Here is a 22,278-nt window from a genome sequence, read left to right as displayed (position 1 = left end):
TCGGATACTTTGGTATTTAATCCTCTTCTACCTTGAATACTCGAAAAGTTCTCGCAATTCGTGTATTCAGATTTAAGAAGATTAAACAGAGGTTGCTGTTATACCCCAAAATTTGCCCTCCCCTTTTCACCTTTTTACTCAACCCTTGACTTGAGAATCATCTGCACACACTCATTATTCATTCATGTGCATCATTCATTCATTGATACTTGATAGTATATCAATATATATTCAAAGCTCTTGGCTTATAAAGATAAGGTTTGTGTATGGACCAAACCTTAAAGGTGTGACTTGGCTATTCATCTGATCATAGGGGAAGTGAAAACCTGATTGCTTGGTCTTTGAGGCATGGATTCAAGAAGACCTCACCGTTGCATTTCTCTAGGGAGCGAAACACTAATTCTTGATCATGTTTCTATGGGACTTTGTGGATGCTCTTTGGGCCTTATTTGGACCATCTAAGCTCGAATGGAGGGCTCGTACATTGGATATTTGCTCGTGAAGCATCTTGATTCATTCAAAGGCATTGTTTGAGGAGTATGCCTCATTAAAACCCTAATCAAGGAAGGTATGGTCCTAATGTGCCTTGTGACTTGACTTTTCATCTAGTGATAAGGGAAACCCTAATTTCTTGATCTTTGATTCAAGAGACTTCATTATGGTATGCCTCAGGTCATCAAAACCCTAATGTTGTCTCTTTTTCATTGGAGGGCCTCCTAACCATAGTTTCATATGGTTCTTCAACCATTGTGGTTTGATTCCCCTACTTGATCAATGTTCGCCCAATAACCTCTTGTTCATAATGCATTCATATTGTTACCTTGGGTTTTGATTCTATACATTGGTGCTAGTCCAAGTTCTTGACCTCACAAACTTTATCTACCTCCATTCATTCATCTGATCATGGTCATGTTATCATTGATTGGTCAATGGTTTTTTTATGCTCTAGTACAATGCACTATATTATCCTTCTCAGCAACTTGACCAACATTTGTCATTCTTATACGGGAAGAATGCCTTACTACAATGAAAATAAATAAAAATACAAAATATATTGTTTGAGATTTCATAGTGAATATAGAAAGAAGAATGAAGTGCGATTATAGAATATACTTTCACAGCTTTATATAACATCTCAAAATTCTACCTATAACCTAACTATATTAAATAGAGAAACATAGCATTTGGTTTTCTAACCTGATAGAACATGCGATGTTTTCTAAAACCAAACAAAATAAATGTCATATAATATTTTCTGAAACCAAACAAAATAAATGTCTTGAAGAAGGAATGTGGAGACAAACCATCAAAATTCAAATCTTTTTTTCGATCATTCCATCTTCATCACACGCTTTCCAATAAATATTTATATTTTTTAAAAATATATTCGTCTGATCTTAATCACACGGTTATCCACATTTTAACGTGTGATTTTATAACATATTTGACTGCACCAAATCTCAATTCGTATAATATATCTCTCTCCCTTTGATTTTGATCTTAGGGTTTAAAAACATAATATCTTTAACTTTTTATTTTTAAATATAAATAACCATTTTAAACGTGATATAACATGTACTGATGTTTGAAACACAACACTAATATAGAAAAAATATATATAAAATAGAGAAACATTCAATCTATTACCATTTGATTTTCTACTCACCCAACCTTAATATATAAGAAAATATACATCACATGTGATATAACATGCAGTGATACTTGAAATCACACCTATGATATAATACACAGAATGTGATATAACATGCAGTTATACTTGAAATCACACCTATATATAACATGTAGTGATTTTTGAAACCCAACAAAAATCAAACAAAAATAGAAGAAATTAATGTGGACTAAAGAGAGAAAAATGAGTACAAATCATGAAATTCAATCCCTTTTTTCCAATCCTTCCATCTTTATCCCAACAAATAATTATATTTTTATTTTATAATTTTAAAATAATTAGCTGCTATTATACAACTAGAGTTTACAATAGGGTGTTTAGCCAGCGCGAGTGTTGAAGCCTTGGCAAGCAATGATGTCATAGTAACTTTCTTTGATTTAATCTGATATGTCATAAAAACAAAATAAATAAATAACATGATAAAATCTTACCAATGTGATAATCATCTAGCTAACATGACGAGGCTTTGTATAGAACAGTGCTCTAGATACCAGATGTTGGAAATTCTCCAATTTTCCTTCAAGAACTTCACCAAAACTTGATGAATTCCGAACCAAATCTTGATGATCAAGAATCAATCTTTCTAATTGATTAATCCTCTTGTTCTTCACTCTTTACTCGAGTGAATCAACCACACTTTGGTTGCAATATTTTCGTTGAAACAAAATTGAATTGGGAAGAAAATAAGATTAGGGTGTCTCGAGTAAGGAAGAAGACAAAGAAATTTCTGCAGAGTTTCTCTTTGCTCTCAACCTGAGAATTTTATTCTTTGTAACGGAAAATTCTCAGTGTATTACAATGATAGGTGTTACTCCATATTTATAGATTTTTTGCTTGCTTGCTCCTTAAGCAAAGCCCAAAATACCTAATTCTACTAACACTATAAAATTAAACCTAAGACAAAATTCATGTCGAGGTACACTCCTTCGACATTTCAACAGCTATCACAATTCGGCACTTCCTTACTTATGTTGAGCAACCTGCTTCGACACAAGAAATTACAATTCAACAATCATAAGAGTTCCAATGAGTTTAATAAAACGGATAACTTACTTTGAGAGTTTCGGTTTGCAAATTTTCCTTATATGTATCGGATATCTTGTACAATGAATTCTAGTATTTCTATTTTTCATTTTGTATCGGAAGACTTCGGATGCAAATAAGGTAAGATTTCAGACACAAATGAGTTCCAGTTGTTGTCATCGCCTCCTTATGTCACTGTCACCTACCGCCTCTGCCACCTGTTGCCTTCGGCTAGCTCATTTGGATATCTTCTTCTTTTCGTCGTTGTCGGTGTTACGGTCTTAATTGTTTTCAAACATGAGGTAAGATTTGGAAAATTGTTGAATTTCAAATTTGTGGGTTGAATTCAACGGTTCTTGTTTGGTCAAAAGTTGAATTCAACTGTAAACTAGGGCTTCTCTCAAAAACAAATCACACAACCTTAATTATGTTTATGAAACATAAAACTCTCCCCATGTATCATGTCAAAATTGGACTATGATATATTTGGTTTGTATTATGCGGACATTGTATGTGAAGAATGGAGTGTGATATGTTTGGATTATGCAGGCAAAGCATGAAGGAGAAATTTTGGCGCACTTACTATGCAGACACTTGTGAAGTATAACAAGCAAAATACTTTCAGACAATTTTTGAAGCATAAAGAAGATAAATTTTATTCAAATAGTACACTTGTGAAGCATAAAGAAGATGAAGAAACAAAATAGTTTTAGACCATAATGTAATTTTAGGATATAATGTATAAGTTGATAGTTTGTTTTTTCAAGTTCAAGTAAGAGGATCAATTTATGATCTCTACCAATATAAATCTTAAGCTGCTGTTCATTTTGGTTACGAAATCCTGCTTCAAATTATACTTTCAAAGTTCCAAAATTCTGCTTAAAATCATGTCTAAATGCAGAATTTAACTAAGCATGATCACATGCAGAATTTTGATTTCCAAAGTTCCAAAATCTTGCTTAAAATCATGTCTAAATGCAGAATTTAACTAAGCATAATCACGTGCAGAATTTTGGTTTACAAAGTTCCAAAATCCTTCTTCAAATTATGTCTAAATGCAGAATTTAACTAAGCATAATTACATGCAGAATTCTGGTTTACAAAATTCCAAAATCCAGCTTCAAATCATGTCTAACATCTTGGTTCATGACATAATTCTACATATCAATAACAACTTCATAATACTACATCATGAGCTACCAAAATAATAGCATTTGCAGTTTACTCTAATAATAACATCGGCAACTTTATGTGATTATCTCAATAAAAATTTCTATATTTTCATCTTCAAATTATGAAATTGTGCAACTCTGAAAGATGCTAAGGAAGTAGATTTGGGGACTAGAAAAATTGAATTTTGCATGTATGGCGTTGTAGAGAAAAAAAACACACCAAAATTTGATATTTATTAAATGCAATATGCTCTTGGAGGTTGATTTATATGCTTTTGGTAGCAACTTTTCTTGTCACTTATTTAAGCCGTACTATACATATGATTGAAGAGGATAAAAGCTGCAACAAAAATTATTTTTTGTTTAAAGAAGCTTAAGATGATCAACATGAAAGGGAACAAACTCACTTTAATACACTATTTTCCAGATCAACAAAAACAATAATAAAAGAAAGGTAACAAACTTGATATACTATTGAATTGGAAAGGAAAGATTTCCAAGTGAAAATTGGAGGTGAATGTTAGTGGTGATGATTTAAAACTGGTCTAGCAAGTGAGGAGAAACAGACACAATCATTTTGTTTCCTATAAACTAATCCAAACATTTCTTCTCCAACATAATTGTCTCTGCTTATGTGACAAATCCAGTATAAGTACCAAAGAAACAAATTTAATTATAATTGCATATAAAACTTAATTACTTACACTTTGACATTATCAACAACACCATAGACTTGGAAACAAAATAATTAACATCAAACTTTTAATAAACCTTAACTGGTAAATGACGGGATGAAACTAGGAATAACTATGTATCTAAAGCTCACATCATAATCATATATTGCATTAAGGCTGCAAGAAAATAAATAGAAACAATTAATTTAAAACATTACAGTTCCATTGTCAGATATTTATAAAAAATTTAAAACATTACAGTTCCATTCTAATAGGTTATGGAGGCATGAAGTTTCAAGTACATAGCTTTCGACCAAATTTTTCATAAAATTTCTTAACCCAAGTCCCTTACTTTATTTTTTGACACAACACCATAATCATATCTTATATTTGAGAAATAGTAAAATGGATATGGATTATTTTTATTTAATATTTTATAAAAATCCAAATCCTATATTTACTAATTCATTCAAAGGAAGGAGGAGTTGGAGTTGGAGGAGCAGGAATATGAATAAAAAGTATACACTTCCCCCAATTTTTCCCAATGCAGCAAAAGAAACATTTCTTGTTTCCCTGAGTGGCAGTAGCTTCAGAAACATCAACTGCAGGACCAACAACTTCACCAAAATCTATCATATCAGCAACTGGACCAAAAGCCTCACCAAAATCTACCTTCTCAGCAACTTGACCAACATTTGTCATTCTTATACGGGAAGAATGCGTTACTACAATGAAAATAAATAAATATACAAAAGTTATTGTTTGAGATTTCATAGTGAATATAGAAAGAAGAATGAAGTGCGATTATAGAATATACTTTCACAACTTTATATAACATCTCAAAATTTTACCTATAACCTAACTATATTAAATAGAGAAACATAGCATTTGGTTTTCTAACGTGATAGAACATGCGATGTTTTTTGAAACCAAACAAAATAAATGTCATATAATGTTTTCTGAAACCAAACAAAATAAATGTCTTGAAGAAGGAATGTGGAAACAAACCATCAAAATTCAATTCTTTTTTTCAATCATTCCATCTTCATCACACGTTTTCCAATAAATATTTATATTTTTTAAAAAGATATTCATCTGATCTTAATCACACGGTTATCCACATTTTAACATATGATTTTATAACATATTTGCTGCACCAAATCTCAATTCATATAAAATATCTCTCTCCCTTTAATATATCTCAATTTATAAAAAATTTAAAACATTACAGTTCCATTCTAATGGGTTATGGAGGCATGAAGTTTCAAGTACATAGCTTTCGACCACAATTTTCATAAAATTTCTTAACCCATGTCCCTTGCTATATTTTTTGACACAAGACCATAATCATATCTTATATTTGAGAAATAGTAAAATGGATATGGATTATTTTTATTTAATATATTATAAAAATCCAAATCCTATATTTACTAATTCATTCAAAGGAAGGAGGAGTTGGAGTTGGAGGAGCAGGAATAAGAATAAAAAGTATACGCTTCCCCCAATTTTTCCCAATGCAGCAAAAGAAACATTTCTTGTTTCCCTGAGTGGCAGTAGCTTCAGAAACATCAACTGCTGGACCAACAACTTCACCAAAATCTATCATCTCAGCACCTGGACCAAAAGCCTCACCAAAATCTACCTTCTCAGCAACTTGACCAACATTTGTCAGTCTTATACGGGAAGAATGCGTTACTACAATGAAAATAAATAAATATGCAAAACTTATTGTTTGAGATTTCATAGTGAATATAGAAAGAAGAATGAAGTGCGATTATAGAATATACTTTCACAGCTTTATATAACATCTCAAAATTTTACCTATAACCTAACTATATTAAATAGAGAAACAGAGCATTTTGTTTTCTAACCTGATAGAACATGCGATGTTTTTTGAAATCAAACAAAATAAATGTAATATAAGGTTTTCTGAAACCAAACAAAATAAATGTCTTGAAGAAGGAATGTAGAGACAAACCATCAAAATTCAATTCTTTTTTTCGATCATTCCATCTTCATCACACGTTTTCCAATAAATATTTATATTTTTTAAAAATATATTCGTCTGACCTTAAACACACGGTTATCCACATTATAACGTGTGATTTTATAACATATTTGACTGCACCAAATCTCAATTCATATAATATATCTCTCTCCCTTTAATATATCTCAATATATAAAAAATTTAAAACATTACAGTTCCATTCTAATGGGTTATGGAGGCATGAAGTTTCAAGTACATAGCTTTCGACCAAATTTTTCATAAAATTTCTTAACCCAAGTCCCTTGCTTTATTTTTTGACACAACACCATAATCATATCTTATATTTGAGAAATAGTAAAATGGATATGGATTATTTTTATTTGATAAATTATAAAAATCCAAATCCTATATTTACTAATTCATTCAAAGGAAGGAGGAGTTGTAGTTAGAGGATCAAGAATAGGAATAAAAAGTATACACTTCCCCCAATTTTTCCCAATGCAGCAAAAGAAACATTTTCTGTTTCCCTGAGTGGCAGTAGCTTCAGAAACATCAACTGCTGGACCAACAACTTCACCAAAATCTGTCATCTCAGCAACTGGACCAAAAGCCTCACCAAAATCTACCTTCTCAGCAAATTGACCAACATTTGTCATTCTTATACGGGAAGAATGCGTTACTACAATGAAAATAAATAAATATACAAAAGTTATTGTTTGAGATTTCATAGTGAATAAAGAAAGAAGAATAAAGTGCGATTATAGAATATACTTTCACAGCTTTATATAACATCTCAAAATTTTACCTATAACCTAACTATATTAATTAGAGAAACATAGCATTTGATTTTCTAACCTGATAGAACATGCGATGTTTTTTGAAACCAAAATAAATAAATGTCATATAATGTTTTTTGAAACCAAACAAAATAAATGTCTTGTAGAAGGAATGTAGAGACAAACCATCAAAATTCAATTCTTTGTTTCGATCATTCCATCTTCATCACACGTTTTCCAATAAATATTTATATTTTTTAAAAATATATTCGTCTGATCTTAATCACACGGTTATCCACATTTTAACGTGTGATTTTATAACATATTTGACTGCACAAAATCTCAATTCATATAATATATCTCTCTCCCTTTAATATATCTCAATTTTTAAAAAAATTTAAAACATTACAGTTCCATTCTAATGGGTTATGGAGGCATGAAGTTTCAAGTACATACCTTTCGACCAAATTTTTCATAAAATTTCTTAACCCAAGTCCCTTGCTTTATTTTTTGACACAACACCATAATCATATCTTATATTTGAGAAATAGTAAAATGGATATTTATTATTTTTATTTAAAATATTATAAAAATCCAAATCCTATATTTATTAATTCATTTAAAGGAAGGAGGAGTTAGAGTTGGAGGAGCATGAATAGGAATAAAAAGTGTACACTTCCCCCAATTTTTCCCAATGCAGCAAAAGAAATATTTCTTGTTTCCATGAGTGGCAGTAGCTTCAGAAACATCAACTGTTGGACCAATAACTTCACCAAAATCTATCATCTCAACAACTGGACCAAAAGCCTCACCAAAATATACCTTCTCAGCAACTTGACCAACATTTGTCATTCTTATACGGGAAGAATGCGTTACTACAATGAAAATAAATAAATATACAAAAGTTATTGTTCGAGATTTCATAGTGAATATAGAAAGAAGAATGAAGTGCGATTATAGAATATACTTTCACAGCTTTATATAACATCTCAAAATTTTACCTATAACCTAACTATATTAAATAGAGAAACATAGCATTTGGTTTTCTAACCTGATAGAACCTGTGATGTTTTTTGAAACCAAACAAAATAAATGTTCTATAATGTTTTCTGAAACCAAACAAAATAAATGTCTTGAAGAAGGAATGTAGAGACAAACCATCAAAATTCAATTCTTTTTTTCGATCATTCCATCTTCATCACACGTTTTCCAATAAATATTTATATTTTTTAAAAATATATTTATCTGATCTTAATCACACGGTTATCCACATTTTAACGTGTGATTTTATAACATATTTGACTGCACCAAATCTCAATTCATATAATATATCTCTCTCCCTTTAATATATCTCAATTTATAAAAAAACTTTATAACATTACAGTTCCATTCTAATGGGTTATGGAGGCATGAAGTTTCAAGTACATAGCTTTCGATCAAATTTTTCATAAAATTTCTTAACCCAAGTCCCTTGCTTTATTTTTTGACACAGCACCATAATCATATCTTATATTTGAAAAATAGTAAAATGGATATGGATTATTTTTATTAAATATATTATAAAAATCCAAATCCTATATTTACTAATTCATTCAAAGGAAGGAGGAGTTGGAGTTGGAGGAGCAGGATTAGGAATAAAAAGTACACACTTCCCCCAATTTTTCCCAATGCAGCAAAAGAAATATTTCTTGTTTCCCTGAGTGGCAGTAGCTTCAGAAACATCAACTGCTGGACCAACAACTTCACCAAAATCTATCATCTCAGCCACTGGACCAAAAGCCTCACCAAAATCTACCTTCTCAGCAACTTGACCAACATTTGTCATTCTTATACGGGAAGAATGCGTTACTACAATGAAAATAAATAAATATACAAAAGTTACTCTTTGAGATTTCATAGTGAATAAAGAAAGAAGAATGAAGTGCGATTATAGAATATACTTTCATAATTTTATATAACATCTCAAAATTTTACCTATAACCTAACTATATTAAATAGAGAAACATAGCATTTGGTTTTCTAACCTGATAGAACATGCGATGTTTTTTGAAACCAAACAAAATAAATGTCATATAATGTTTTTTGAAACCAAACAAAATAAATGTCTTTTAGAAGTAATATAGAGACAAACCATCAAAATTCAATTCTTTTTTTAGATCATTCCGTCTTCATCACACGTTTTCCAATAAATATTTATATTTTTTTAAAATATATTCGTCTGATCTTAATCACACGGATATCCATATTTTAACGTGTGATTTTATAACATATTTGACTGCACAAAATCTCAATTCATATAATATATCTCTCTCCCTTTAATATATCTCAATTTATAAAAAAAATTAAAACATTACAGTTCCATTCTAATGGGTTATGGAGGCTTGAAGTTTCAAGTACATAGCTTTCAACCAAATTTTTCGTAAAATTTCTTAACCCAAGTCCCTTACTTTATTTTTTGACACAACACCATAATCATATCTTATATTTGAGAAATAGTAAAATGGATATTGACTATTTTTATTTAAAATATTATAAAAATCCAAATCCTATATTTACTAATTCATTTAAAGGAAGGAGGAGTTGGAGTTGGAGGAGCAGGAATAGGAATAAAAAGTGTACACTTCCCCCAATTTTTCCCAATGCAGCAAAAGAAACATTTCTTGTTTCCCTGAGTGGCAGTAGCTTCAGAATTATCAACTGCTGGACCAACAACTTCACCAAAATCTATCATCTCAACAACTGGACCAAAAGCCTCACCAAAATATACCTTCTCAGCAACTTGACCAACATTTTTCATTCTTATACGGGAAGAATGCGTTACTACAATGAAAATAAATAAATATACAAAAGTTATTGTTTGAGATTTCATAGTGAATATAGAAAAAAGAATGAAGTGCGATTATAGACTATACTTTCACAGCTTTATATAACATCTCAAAATTTTGCCTATAACCTAACTATATTAAATAGAGAAACATACCATTTGGTTTTCTAACCTGATAGAACATGCGATGTTTTTTGAAACCAAACAAAATAAATGTCCTATAATGTTTTCTGAAACCAAACAAAATAAATGTTTTGAATAAGGAATGTAGAGACAAACCATCAAAATTCAATTCTTTTTTTCGATCATTCCATCTTCATCACACGTTTTCCAATAAATTTTTATATTTTTTAAAAATATATTTATCTGATCTTAATCACACGGTTATCCACATTTTAACGTGTGATTTTATAACATATTTGACTGCACAAAATCTCAATTCATATAATATATCTCTCTCCCTTTAATATATCTCGATTTATAAAAAATTTAAAACATTACAGTTCCATTCTAATGGGTTATGGAGGCATGAAGTTTCAAGTACATAGCTTTCGACCAAATTTTTCATAAAATGTCTTAACCCAAGTCCCTTGCTTTATTTTTGACACAACAGCATAATCATATCTTATATTTGAGAAATAGTAAAATGGATATGGATTATTTTTATTTAATATATTATAAAAATCCAAATCCTATATTTACTAATTTATTCAAAGGAAGGAGGAGTTGGAGTTGGAGGATCAAGAATAGGAATAAAAAGTATACACTTCCCCCAATTTTTCCCAATGCAGCAAAAGAAACATTTCTTGTTTCCCTGAGTGGCAGTAGCTTCAGAAACATCAACTGCTGGACCAACAACTTCACCAAAATCTATCATCTCAGTAACTGGACCAAAAACCTCACCAAAATCTACCTTCTCAACAACTTGACAAACATTTGTCAGTCTTATACGGGAAGAATGCGTTACTATAATGAAAATAAATAAATATACAAAAGTTATTGTTTGAGATTTCATAGTAAATATAGAAAGAAGAATGAAGTGCGATTATAGAATATACTTTCACAGCTTTATATAACATCTCAAAATTTTACCTATAACCTAACTATATTAAATAGAGAAACATAGCATTTGGTTTTCTAACCTGATAGAACATGCGATGTTTTTTGAAACCAAACAAAATAAATGTCATATAATGTTTTCTGAAACCAAACAAAATAAATGTCAGATAATGTTTTCTGAAACCAAACAAAATAAATGTCTTGAAGAAGGAATGTGGTGAGAAAACATCAAAATTCAATTCTTTTTTTCGATCGTTCCATCTTCATCACACGTTTCCAATAAATATTTATATTTTTTAAAAATATATTCGTCTGATCTTAATCACACGGTTATCCACATTTTAACGTGTGATTTTATAACATATTTCACTGCACCAAATCTCAATTCATATAATATATCTCTCTCCCTTTAATATATCTCAATTTATAAAAAAACTTTATAACATTACAGTTCCATTCTAATGGGCTATGGAGGCATGAAGTTTCAAGTACATAGCTTTCGATCAAATTTTTCATAAAATTTCTTAACCCAAGTCCCTTGCTTTATTTTTTGACACAGCACCATAATCATATCTTATATTTGAGAAATAGTAAAATGGATATGGATTATTTTTATTAAATATATTATAAAAATCCAAATCCTATATTTACTAATTCATTCAAAGGAAGGAGGAGTTGGAGTTGGAGGAGCAGGATTAGGAATAAAAAGTACACACTTCCCCCAATTTTTCCCAATGCAGCAAAAGAAACATTTATTGTTTTCCTGAGTGGCAGTAGCTTCAGAAACATCAACTGCTGGACCAACAACTTCACCAAAATCTATCATCTCAGCAACTGGACCAAAAGCCTCACCAAAATCTACCTTCTCAGCAACTTGACCAACATTTGTCATTCTTATACGGGAAGAATGCGTTACTACAATGAAAGTAAATAAATATACAAAAGTTATTGTTTGAGATTTCATAGTGAATATAGAAATAAGAATGAAGTGCGATTATAGAATATACTTTCACATCTTTATATAGCATCTCAAAATGTTACCTATAACCTAACAATATTAAATAGAGAAACATAGCATTTGGTTTTCTAACCTGATAGAACATGCGATGTTTTTTGAAACCAAACAAAATAAATGTCATATAATGTTTTCTGAAACCAAACAAAATAAATGTCATATAATGTTTTCTGAAACCAAACAAAATAAATTTCTTGAAGAAGGAATGTGGAGACAAACCATTAACATTCAATTCTTTTTTTTTATCATTCCATCTTCATCACACGTTTTCCAATAAATATTTATATTTTTTAAAAATATATTCGTCTGATCTTAATCACACGGTTATCCATATTTTAACGTGTGATTTTATAACATATTTCACTGCACCAAATCTCAATTCATATAATATATCTCTCTCCCTTTAATAAATCTCAATTTATAAAAAATTTAAAACATTACAGTTTCATTCTAATGGGTTATGGAGGCATGAAGTTTCAAGTACATAGCTTTCGACCAAATTTTTCATAAAATTTCTTAACCCAAGTCCCTTGCTTTATTTTTTGACACGGCACCATAATCATATCTTATATTTGAGAAATAGTAAAATGGATATGGATTATTTTTATTTAATATATTATAAAAATCCAAATTCTATATTTACTAATTCATTCAAAGGAAGGAAGAGTTGGAGTTGAAGATGGAGGTGCAGGAATTGGAATAGAAAGTATACACTTCCCCCAATTTTTCCCAATGCAGCAAAAGAAACATTTATTGTTTTCCTGAGTGGCAGTAGCTTCAGAAACATCAACGGCTGGACCAACAACTTCACCAAAATCTATCATCTCAGCAACTGGACCAAAAGCCTCACCAAAATCTACCTTCTCAGCAACTTGACCAACATTTGTCATTCTTATACGGGAAGAATGCGTTACTACAATGAAAGTAAATAAATATACAAAAGTTATTGTTTGAGATTTCATAGTGAATATAGAAATAAGAATGAAGTGCGATTATAGAATATACTTTCACATCTTTATATAGCATCTCAAAATGTTACCTATAACCTAACAATATTAAATAGAGAAACATAGCATTTGGTTTTCTAACCTGATAGAACATGCGATGTTTTTTGAAACCAAACAAAATAAATGTCATATAATGTTTTCTGAAACCAAACAAAATAAATGTCATATAATGTTTTCTGAAACCAAACAAAATAAATGTCTTGAAGAAGGAATGTGGAGACAAACCATCAAAATTCAATTCTTTTTTTCGATCGTTCCATCTTCATCACACGTTTCCAATAAATATTTATATTTTTTAAAAATATATTCGTCTGATCTTAATCACACGGTTATCCACATTTTAACGTGTGATTTTATAACATATTTCACTGCACCAAATCTCAATTCATATAATATATCTCTCTCCCTTTAATATATCTCAATTTATAAAAAAACTTTATAACATTACAGTTCCATTCTAATGGGCTATGGAGGCATGAAGTTTCAAGTACATAGCTTTCGATCAAATTTTTCATAAAATTTCTTAACCCAAGTCCCTTGCTTTATTTTTTGACACAGCACCATAATCATATCTTATATTTGAGAAATAGTAAAATGGATATGGATTATTTTTATTAAATATATTATAAAAATCCAAATCCTATATTTACTAATTCATTCAAAGGAAGGAAGAGTTGGAGTTGAAGATGGAGGTGCAGGAATTGGAATAGAAAGTATACACTTCCCCCAATTTTTCCCAATGCAGCAAAAGAAACATTTATTGTTTTCCTGAGTGGCAGTAGCTTCAGAAACATCAACGGCTGGACCAACAACTTCACCAAAATCTATCATCTCAGCAACTGGACCAAAAGCCTCACCAAAATCTACCTTCTCACCAACTTGACCAACATTTGTCATTCTTATACGGGAAGAATGCGTTACTACAATGAAAGTAAATAAATATACAAAAGTTATTGTTTGAGATTTCATAGTGAATATAGAAAGAAGAATGAAGTGCGATTATAGAATATACTTTCACATCTTTATATAGCATCTCAAAATGTTACCTATAACCTAACAATATTAAATAGAGAAACATAGCATTTGGTTTTCTAACCTGATAGAACATGCGATGTTTTTTGAAACCAAACAAAATAAATGTCATATAATGTTTTCTGAAACCAAACAAAATAAATGTCATATAATGTTTTCTGAAACCAAACAAAATAAATGTGTTGAAGAAGGAATGTGGAGACAAACCATTAACATTCAATTCTTTTTTTTTTATCATTCCATCTTCATCACACGTTTTCCAATAAATATTTATATTTTTTAAAAATATATTCGTCTGATCTTAATCACACGGTTATCCATATTTTAACGTGTGATTTTATAACATATTTCACTGCACCAAATCTCAATTCATATAATATATCTCTCTCCCTTTAATAAATCTCAATTTATAAAAATTTAAAACATTACAGTTTCATTCTAATGGGTTATGGAGGCATGAAGTTTCAAGTACATAGCTTTCGACCAAATTTTTCATAAAATTTCTTAACCCAAGTCCCTTGCTTTATTTTTTGACACGGCACCATAATCATATCTTATATTTGAGAAATAGTAAAATGGATATGGATTATTTTTATTTAATATATTATAAAAATCCAAATTCTATATTTACTAATTCATTCAAAGGAAGGAAGAGTTGGAGTTGAAGATGGAGGTGCAGGAATTGGAATAGAAAGTATACACTTCCCCCAATTTTTCCCAATGCAGCAAAAGAAACATTTATTGTTTTCCTGAGTGGCAGTAGCTTCAGAAACATCAACGGCTGGACCAACAACTTCACCAAAATCTATCATCTCAGCAACTGGACCAAAAGCCTCACCAAAATCTACCTTCTCACCAACTTGACCAACATTTGTCATTCTTATACGGGAAGAATGCGTTACTACAATGAAAGTAAATAAATATACAAAAGTTATTGTTTGAGATTTCATAGTGAATATAGAAAGAAGAATGAAGTGCGATTATAGAATATACTTTCACATCTTTATATAGCATCTCAAAATGTTACCTATAACCTAACAATATTAAATAGAGAAACATAGCATTTGGTTTTCTAACCTGATAGAACATGCGATGTTTTTTGAAACCAAACAAAATAAATGTCATATAATGTTTTCTGAAACCAAACAAAATAAATGTCATATAATGTTTTCTGAAACCAAACAAAATAAATGTGTTGAAGAAGGAATGTGGAGACAAACCATTAACATTCAATTCTTTTTTTTTTTATCATTCCATCTTCATCACACGTTTTCCAATAAATATTTATATTTTTTAAAAATATATTTGTCTGATCTTAATGACACGGTTATCCATATTTTAACGTATGATTTTATAACATATTTCACTGCACCAAATCTCAATTCATATAATATATCTCTCTCCCTTTAATAAATCTCAATTTATAAAAAATTTAAAACATTACAGTTTCATTCTAATGGGTTATGGAGGCATGAAGTTTCAAGTACATAGCTTTCGACCAAATTTTTCATAAAATTTCTTAACCCAAGTCCCTTGCTTTATTTTTTGACACGGCACCATAATCATATCTTATATTTGAGAAATAGTAAAATGGATATGGATTATTTTTATTTAATATATTATAAAAATCCAAATTCTATATTTACTAATTCATTCAAAGGAAGGAAGAGTTGGAGTTGAAGATGGAGGTGCAGGAATTGGAATAGAAAGTATACACTTCCCCCAATTTTTCCAATGCAGCAAAAGAAACATTTATTGTTTTCCTGAGTGGCAGTAGCTTCAGAAACATCAACGGCTGGACCAACAACTTTACCAAAATCTATCATCTCAGCAACTGGACCAAAAGCCTCACCAAAATCTATCTTCTCAGCAACTTGACCAACATTTGTCATTCTTATACGGGTAGAATGCGTTACTACAATGAAAATAAATAAATATACAAAAGTTATTGTTTGAGTATTCATAGTGAATATAGAAAGAAGAATGAAGTGCGATTATAGAATATACTTTCACATCTTTATATAACATCTCAAAATGTTACCTATAACCTAACTATATTAAATAGAGAAACATAGAATTTGGTTTTCTAACCTGATAGAACATGCTATGTTTTTTGATTCAAACAAAATAAATGCCATATAATGTTTTCTGAAACCAAACAAAATAAATGCCATATTATGTTTTCTAAAACCAAACAAAATAAATGTCTTGAGGAAGGAATGTGCAGACACACCATCAAAATTAAATTTTTTTTTTCGATCATTCCATCTTCATCACACGTTTTCCAATAAATATTTATATTTTTTAAAAATATATTCGTCTGATCTTAATCACACGGTTATCCATATTTTAACGTGTGATTTTATAACATATTTCACTACACCAAATCTCAATTCACATAATATATCTCTCTCCCTTTACTATATCTCAATTTATAAAAAATTTAAAACATTACAGTTCCATTCTAATGGGTTATGGAGGCATGATGTTTCAAGTACATAGCTTTCGACCAAATTTTTCATAAAATTTCTTAACCCAAGTCCCTTGCTTTAATTTTTGACACAACACCATAATCATATCTTATATTTGAGAAATAGTAAAGTGGATATGGATTATTTTTATTTAATATATTATAAAAATCTAAATCCTATATTTACTAATTCATTCAAAGGAAGGAAGAGTTGGAGTTGGAGTTGGAGGAGCAGGAATAGGAATAAAAAGTATACACTTCCCCCAATTTTTCCCAATGTAGCAAAAGAAACATTTATTGTTTCCGTGAGTGGCAGTAGCTTCAGAAACATCAACTGCTGGACCAACAACTTCACCAAAATCTATCATCTCAGCAACTGGACCAAAAGCCTCACCAAAATCTACCTTCTCAGCAACTTGACCAACATTTGTCATTCTTATACGGGAAGAATGCGTTACTACAATGAAAATAAATAAATATACAAAAGTTATTGTTTGAGATTTCATAGTGAATATAGAAAGAAGAATGAAGTGTGATTATAGAATATACTTTCACAGCTTTATATAACATCTCAAAATTTTACCTATAACCTAACTATATTAAACAGAGAAACATAGCATTTGGTTTTCTAACCTGAAAGAACATGCGATGTTTTTTGAAACCAAACAAAATAAATGTCATGTAATGTTTTCTGAAACCAAACAAAATAAATGTCATATAATGTTTTCTGAAACCAAACAAAATAAATGTCTTGAAGAAGGAATGTGGAGACAAACCATCAAAATTCAATTCTTTTTTTCGATCATTCCATCTTCATCACACGTTTTCCAATAAATATTTATATTTTTTAAAAATATATTCGTCTGATCTTAATCACACGGTTATCCATATTTTAACGTGTGATTTTATAACATATTTCACCGCACCAAATCTCAATTCATATAATATATCTCTCTCCCTTTAATATATCTCAATTTATAAAAATATTCGATCATAAAATTTCTTAACCCAAGTCCCTAGCTTTATTTTTTGACACAGCACCATAATCATATCTTATATTTGAGAAATAGTAAAATAGATATGGATTATTTTTATTTAATATATTATAAAAATCCAAATCATATATTTACTAATTCATTCAAAGGAATGAAGAGTTGGACTTGGAGATGGAGGAGCAGGAATAGGAATAAAAAGTATACACTTCCCCCAATTTTTCCCAATGCAGCAAAGAAAAATTTATTGTTTTCCTGAGTGGCAGTAGCTTCAGAAACATCAACGGCTGGACCAACAACTTCACCAAAATCTATCATCTCAGCAACTGGACCAAAAGCCTCACCAAAATCTACCTTCTCACCAACTTGACCAACATTTGTCATTCTTATACGGGAAGAATGCGTTACTACAATGAAAGTAAATAAATATACAAAAGTTATTGTTTGAGATTTCATAGTGAATATAGAAAGAAGAATGAAGTGCGATTATAGAATATACTTTCACATCTTTATATAGCATCTCAAAATGTTACCTATAACCTAACAATATTAAATAGAGAAACATAGCATTTGGTTTTCTAACCTGATAGAACATGCGATTTTTTTGAAACCAAACAAAATAAATGTCCTATAATGTTTTCTGAAACCAAACAAAATAAATGTTTTGAATAAGGAATGTAGAGACAAACCATCAAAATTCAATTCTTTTTTTCGATCATTCCATCTTCATCACACGTTTTCCAATAAATTTTTATATTTTTTAAAAATATATTTATCTGATCTTAATCACACGGTTATCCACATTTTAACGTGTGATTTTATAACATATTTGACTGCACAAAATCTCAATTCATATAATATATCTCTCTCCCTTTAATATATCTCAATTTATAAAAAATTTAAAACATTACAGTTCCATTCTAATGGGTTATGGAGGCATGAAGTTTCAAGTACATAGCTTTCGACCAAATTTTTCATAAAATGTCTTAACCCAAGTCCCTTGCTTTATTTTTGACACAACAGCATAATCATATCTTATATTTGAGAAATAGTAAAATGGATATGGATTATTTTTATTTAATATATTATAAAAATCCAAATCCTATATTTACTAATTTATTCAAAGGAAGGAGGAGTTGGAGTTGGAGGATCAAGAATAGGAATAAAAGTATACACTTCCCCCAATTTTTCCCAATGCAGCAAAAGAAACATTTCTTGTTTCCCTGAGTGGCAGTAGCTTCAGAAACATCAACTGCTGGACCAACAACTTCACCAAAATCTATCATCTCAGTAACTGGACCAAAAACCTCACCAAAATCTACCTTCTCAACAACTTGACAAACATTTGTCAGTATTATACGGGAAGAATGCGTTACTATAATGAAAATAAATAAATATACAAAAGTTATTGTTTGAGATTTCATAGTAAATATAGAAAGAAGAATGAAGTGCGATTATAGAATATACTTTCACAGCTTTATATAACATCTCAAAATTTTACCTATAACCTAACTATATTAAATAGAGAAACATAGCATTTGGTTTTCTAACCTGATAGAACATGCGATGTTTTTTGAAACCAAACAAAATAAATGTCATATAATGTTTTCTGAAACCAAACAAAATAAATGTCAGATAATGTTTTCTGAAACCAAACAAAATAAATGTCTTGAAGAAGGAATGTGGTGAGAAAGCATCAAAATTCAATTCTTTTTTTCGATCGTTCCATCTTCATCACACGTTTCCAATAAATATTTATATTTTTTAAAAATATATTCGTCTGATCTTAATCACACGGTTATCCACATTTTAACGTGTGATTTTATAACATATTTCACTGCACCAAATCTCAATTCATATAATATATCTCTCTCCCTTTAATATATCTCAATTTATAAAAAAACTTTATAACATTACAGTTCCATTCTAATGGGTTATGGAGGCATGAAGTTTCAAGTACATAGCTTTCGATCAAATTTTTCATAAAATTTCTTAACCCAAGTCCCTTGCTTTATTTTTTGACACAGCACCATAATCATATCTTATATTTGAGAAATAGTAAAATGGATATGGATTATTTTTATTAAATATATTATAAAAATCCAAATCCTATATTTACTAATTCATTCAAAGGAAGGAGGAGTTGGAGTTGGAGGAGCAGGATTAGGAATAAAAAGTACACACTTCCCCCAATATTTCCCAATGCAGCAAAAGAAACATTTATTGTTTTCCTGAGTGGCAGTAGCTTCAGAAACATCAACTGCTGGTCCAACAACTTCACCAAAATCTATCATCTCAGCAACTGGACCAAAAGCCTCACCAAAATCTACCTTCTCAGCAACTTGACCAACATTTGTCATTCTTATACGGGAAGAATGCGTTACTACAATGAAAGTAAATAAATATACAAAAGTTATTGTTTGAGATTTCATAGTGAATATAGAAATAAGAATGAAGTGCGATTATAGAATATACTTTCACATCTTTATATAGCATCTCAAAATGTTACCTATAACCTAACAATATTAAATAGAGAAACATAGCATTTGGTTTTCTAACCTGATAGAACATGCGATGTTTTTTGAAACCAAACAAAATAAATGTCATATAATGTTTTCTGAAACCAAACAAAATAAATGTCATATAATGTTTTCTGAAACCAAACAAAATAAATGTCTTGAAGAAGGAATGTGGAGACAAACCATTAACATTCAATTCTTTTTTTTTTATCATTCCATCTTCATCACACGTTTTCCAATAAATATTTATATTTTTTAAAAATATATTCGTCTGATCTTAATCACACGGTTATCCATATTTTAACGTGTGATTTTATAACATATTTCACTGCACCAAATCTCAATTCATATAATATATCTCTCTCCCTTTAATAAATCTCAATTTATAAAAAATTTAAAACATTACAGTTTCATTCTAATGGGTTATGGAGGCATGAAGTTTCAAGTACATAGCTTTCGACCAAATTTTTCATAAAATTTCTTAACCCAAGTCCCTTGCTTTATTTTTTGACACGGCACCATAATCATATCTTATATTTGAGAAATAGTAAAATGGATATGGATTATTTTTATTTAATATATTATAAAAATCCAAATTCTATATTTACTAATTCATTCAAAGGAAGGAAGAGTTGGAGTTGAAGATGGAGGTGCAGGAATTGGAATAGAAAGTATACACTTCCCCCAATTTTTCCCAATGCAGCAAAAGAAACATTTATTGTTTTCCTGAGTGGCAGTAGCTTCAGAAACATCAACGGCTGGACCAACAACTTCACCAAAATCTATCATCTCAGCAACTGGACCAAAAGCCTCACCAAAATCTACCTTCTCACCAAATTGACCAACATTTGTCATTCTTATACGGGAAGAATGCGTTACTACAATGAAAGTAAATAAATATACAAAAGTTATTGTTTGAGATTTCATAGTGAATATAGAAAGAAGAATGAAGTGCGATTATAGAATATACTTTCACATCTTTATATAGCATCTCAAAATGTTACCTATAACCTAACAATATTAAATAGAGAAACATAGCATTTGGTTTTCTAACCTGATAGAACATGCGATATTTTTTGAAACCAAACAAAATAAATGTCATATAATGTTTTCTGAAACCAAACAAAATAAATGTCATATAATGTTTTCTGAAACCAAACAAAATAAATGTGTTGAAGAAGGAATGTGGAGACAAACCATTAACATTCAATTCTTTTTTTTTTATCATTCCATCTTCATCACACGTTTTCCAATAAATATTTATATTTTTTAAAATATATTCGTCTGATCTTAATCACACGGTTATCCATATTTTAACGTGTGATTTTATAACATATTTCACTGCACCAAATCTCAATTCATATAATATATCTCTCTCCCTTTAATAAATCTCAATTTATAAAAAATTTAAAACATTACAGTTTCATTCTAATGGGTTATGGAGGCATGAAGTTTCAAGTACATAGCTTTCGACCAAATTTTTCATAAAATTTCTTAACCCAAGTCCCTTGCTTTATTTTTTGACACGGCACCATAATCATATCTTATATTTGAGAAATAGTAAAATGGATATGGATTATTTTTATTTAATATATTATAAAAATCCAAATTCTATATTTACTAATTCATTCAAAGGAAGGAAGAGTTGGAGTTGAAGATGGAGGTGCAGGAATTGGAATAGAAAGTATACACTTCCCCCAATTTTTTCCAATGCAGCAAAAGAAACATTTATTGTTTTCCTGAGTGGCAGTAGCTTCAGAAACATCAACGGCTGGACCAACAACTTTACCAAAATCTATCATCTCAGCAACTGGACCAAAAGCCTCACCAAAATCTATCTTCTCAGCAACTTGACCAACATTTGTCATTCTTATACGGGTAGAATGCGTTACTACAATGAAAATAAATAAATATACAAAAGTTATTGTTTGAGTATTCATAGTGAATATAGAAAGAAGAATGAAGTGCGATTATAGAATATACTTTCACATCTTTATATAACATCTCAAAATGTTACCTATAACCTAACTATATTAAA

General features: G+C 29.8%; 1 protein-coding gene across 1 annotated transcript; it reads right to left on the bottom strand.

Annotated features, from left to right (window-relative positions):
- Positions 1–5,925: 5,925 nt before the first annotated feature.
- LOC127087357 (uncharacterized) lies at positions 5,926–17,281 on the bottom strand. Its single transcript, XM_051028242.1, has 2 exons — positions 17,134–17,281; positions 5,926–6,201 (listed from the first exon to the last, which is right to left on the bottom strand). Exons 1-2 carry the CDS (start codon positions 17,233–17,235, stop codon positions 5,995–5,997), a joined length of 309 nt encoding a protein of 102 aa, XP_050884199.1. The 5' UTR covers positions 17,236–17,281; the 3' UTR covers positions 5,926–5,994.
- Between the last annotated feature and the right edge of the window lie 4,997 nt (positions 17,282–22,278).

This window comes from Lathyrus oleraceus, chromosome 5 (genome assembly GCF_024323335.1).
Source record: "Lathyrus oleraceus cultivar Zhongwan6 chromosome 5, CAAS_Psat_ZW6_1.0, whole genome shotgun sequence".
Lineage (NCBI taxonomy): Eukaryota > Viridiplantae > Streptophyta > Magnoliopsida > Fabales > Fabaceae > Lathyrus > Lathyrus oleraceus.
Note: the sequence above shows the minus strand (reverse complement) of the source record. Positions and strands in the feature narration are given on the sequence as shown.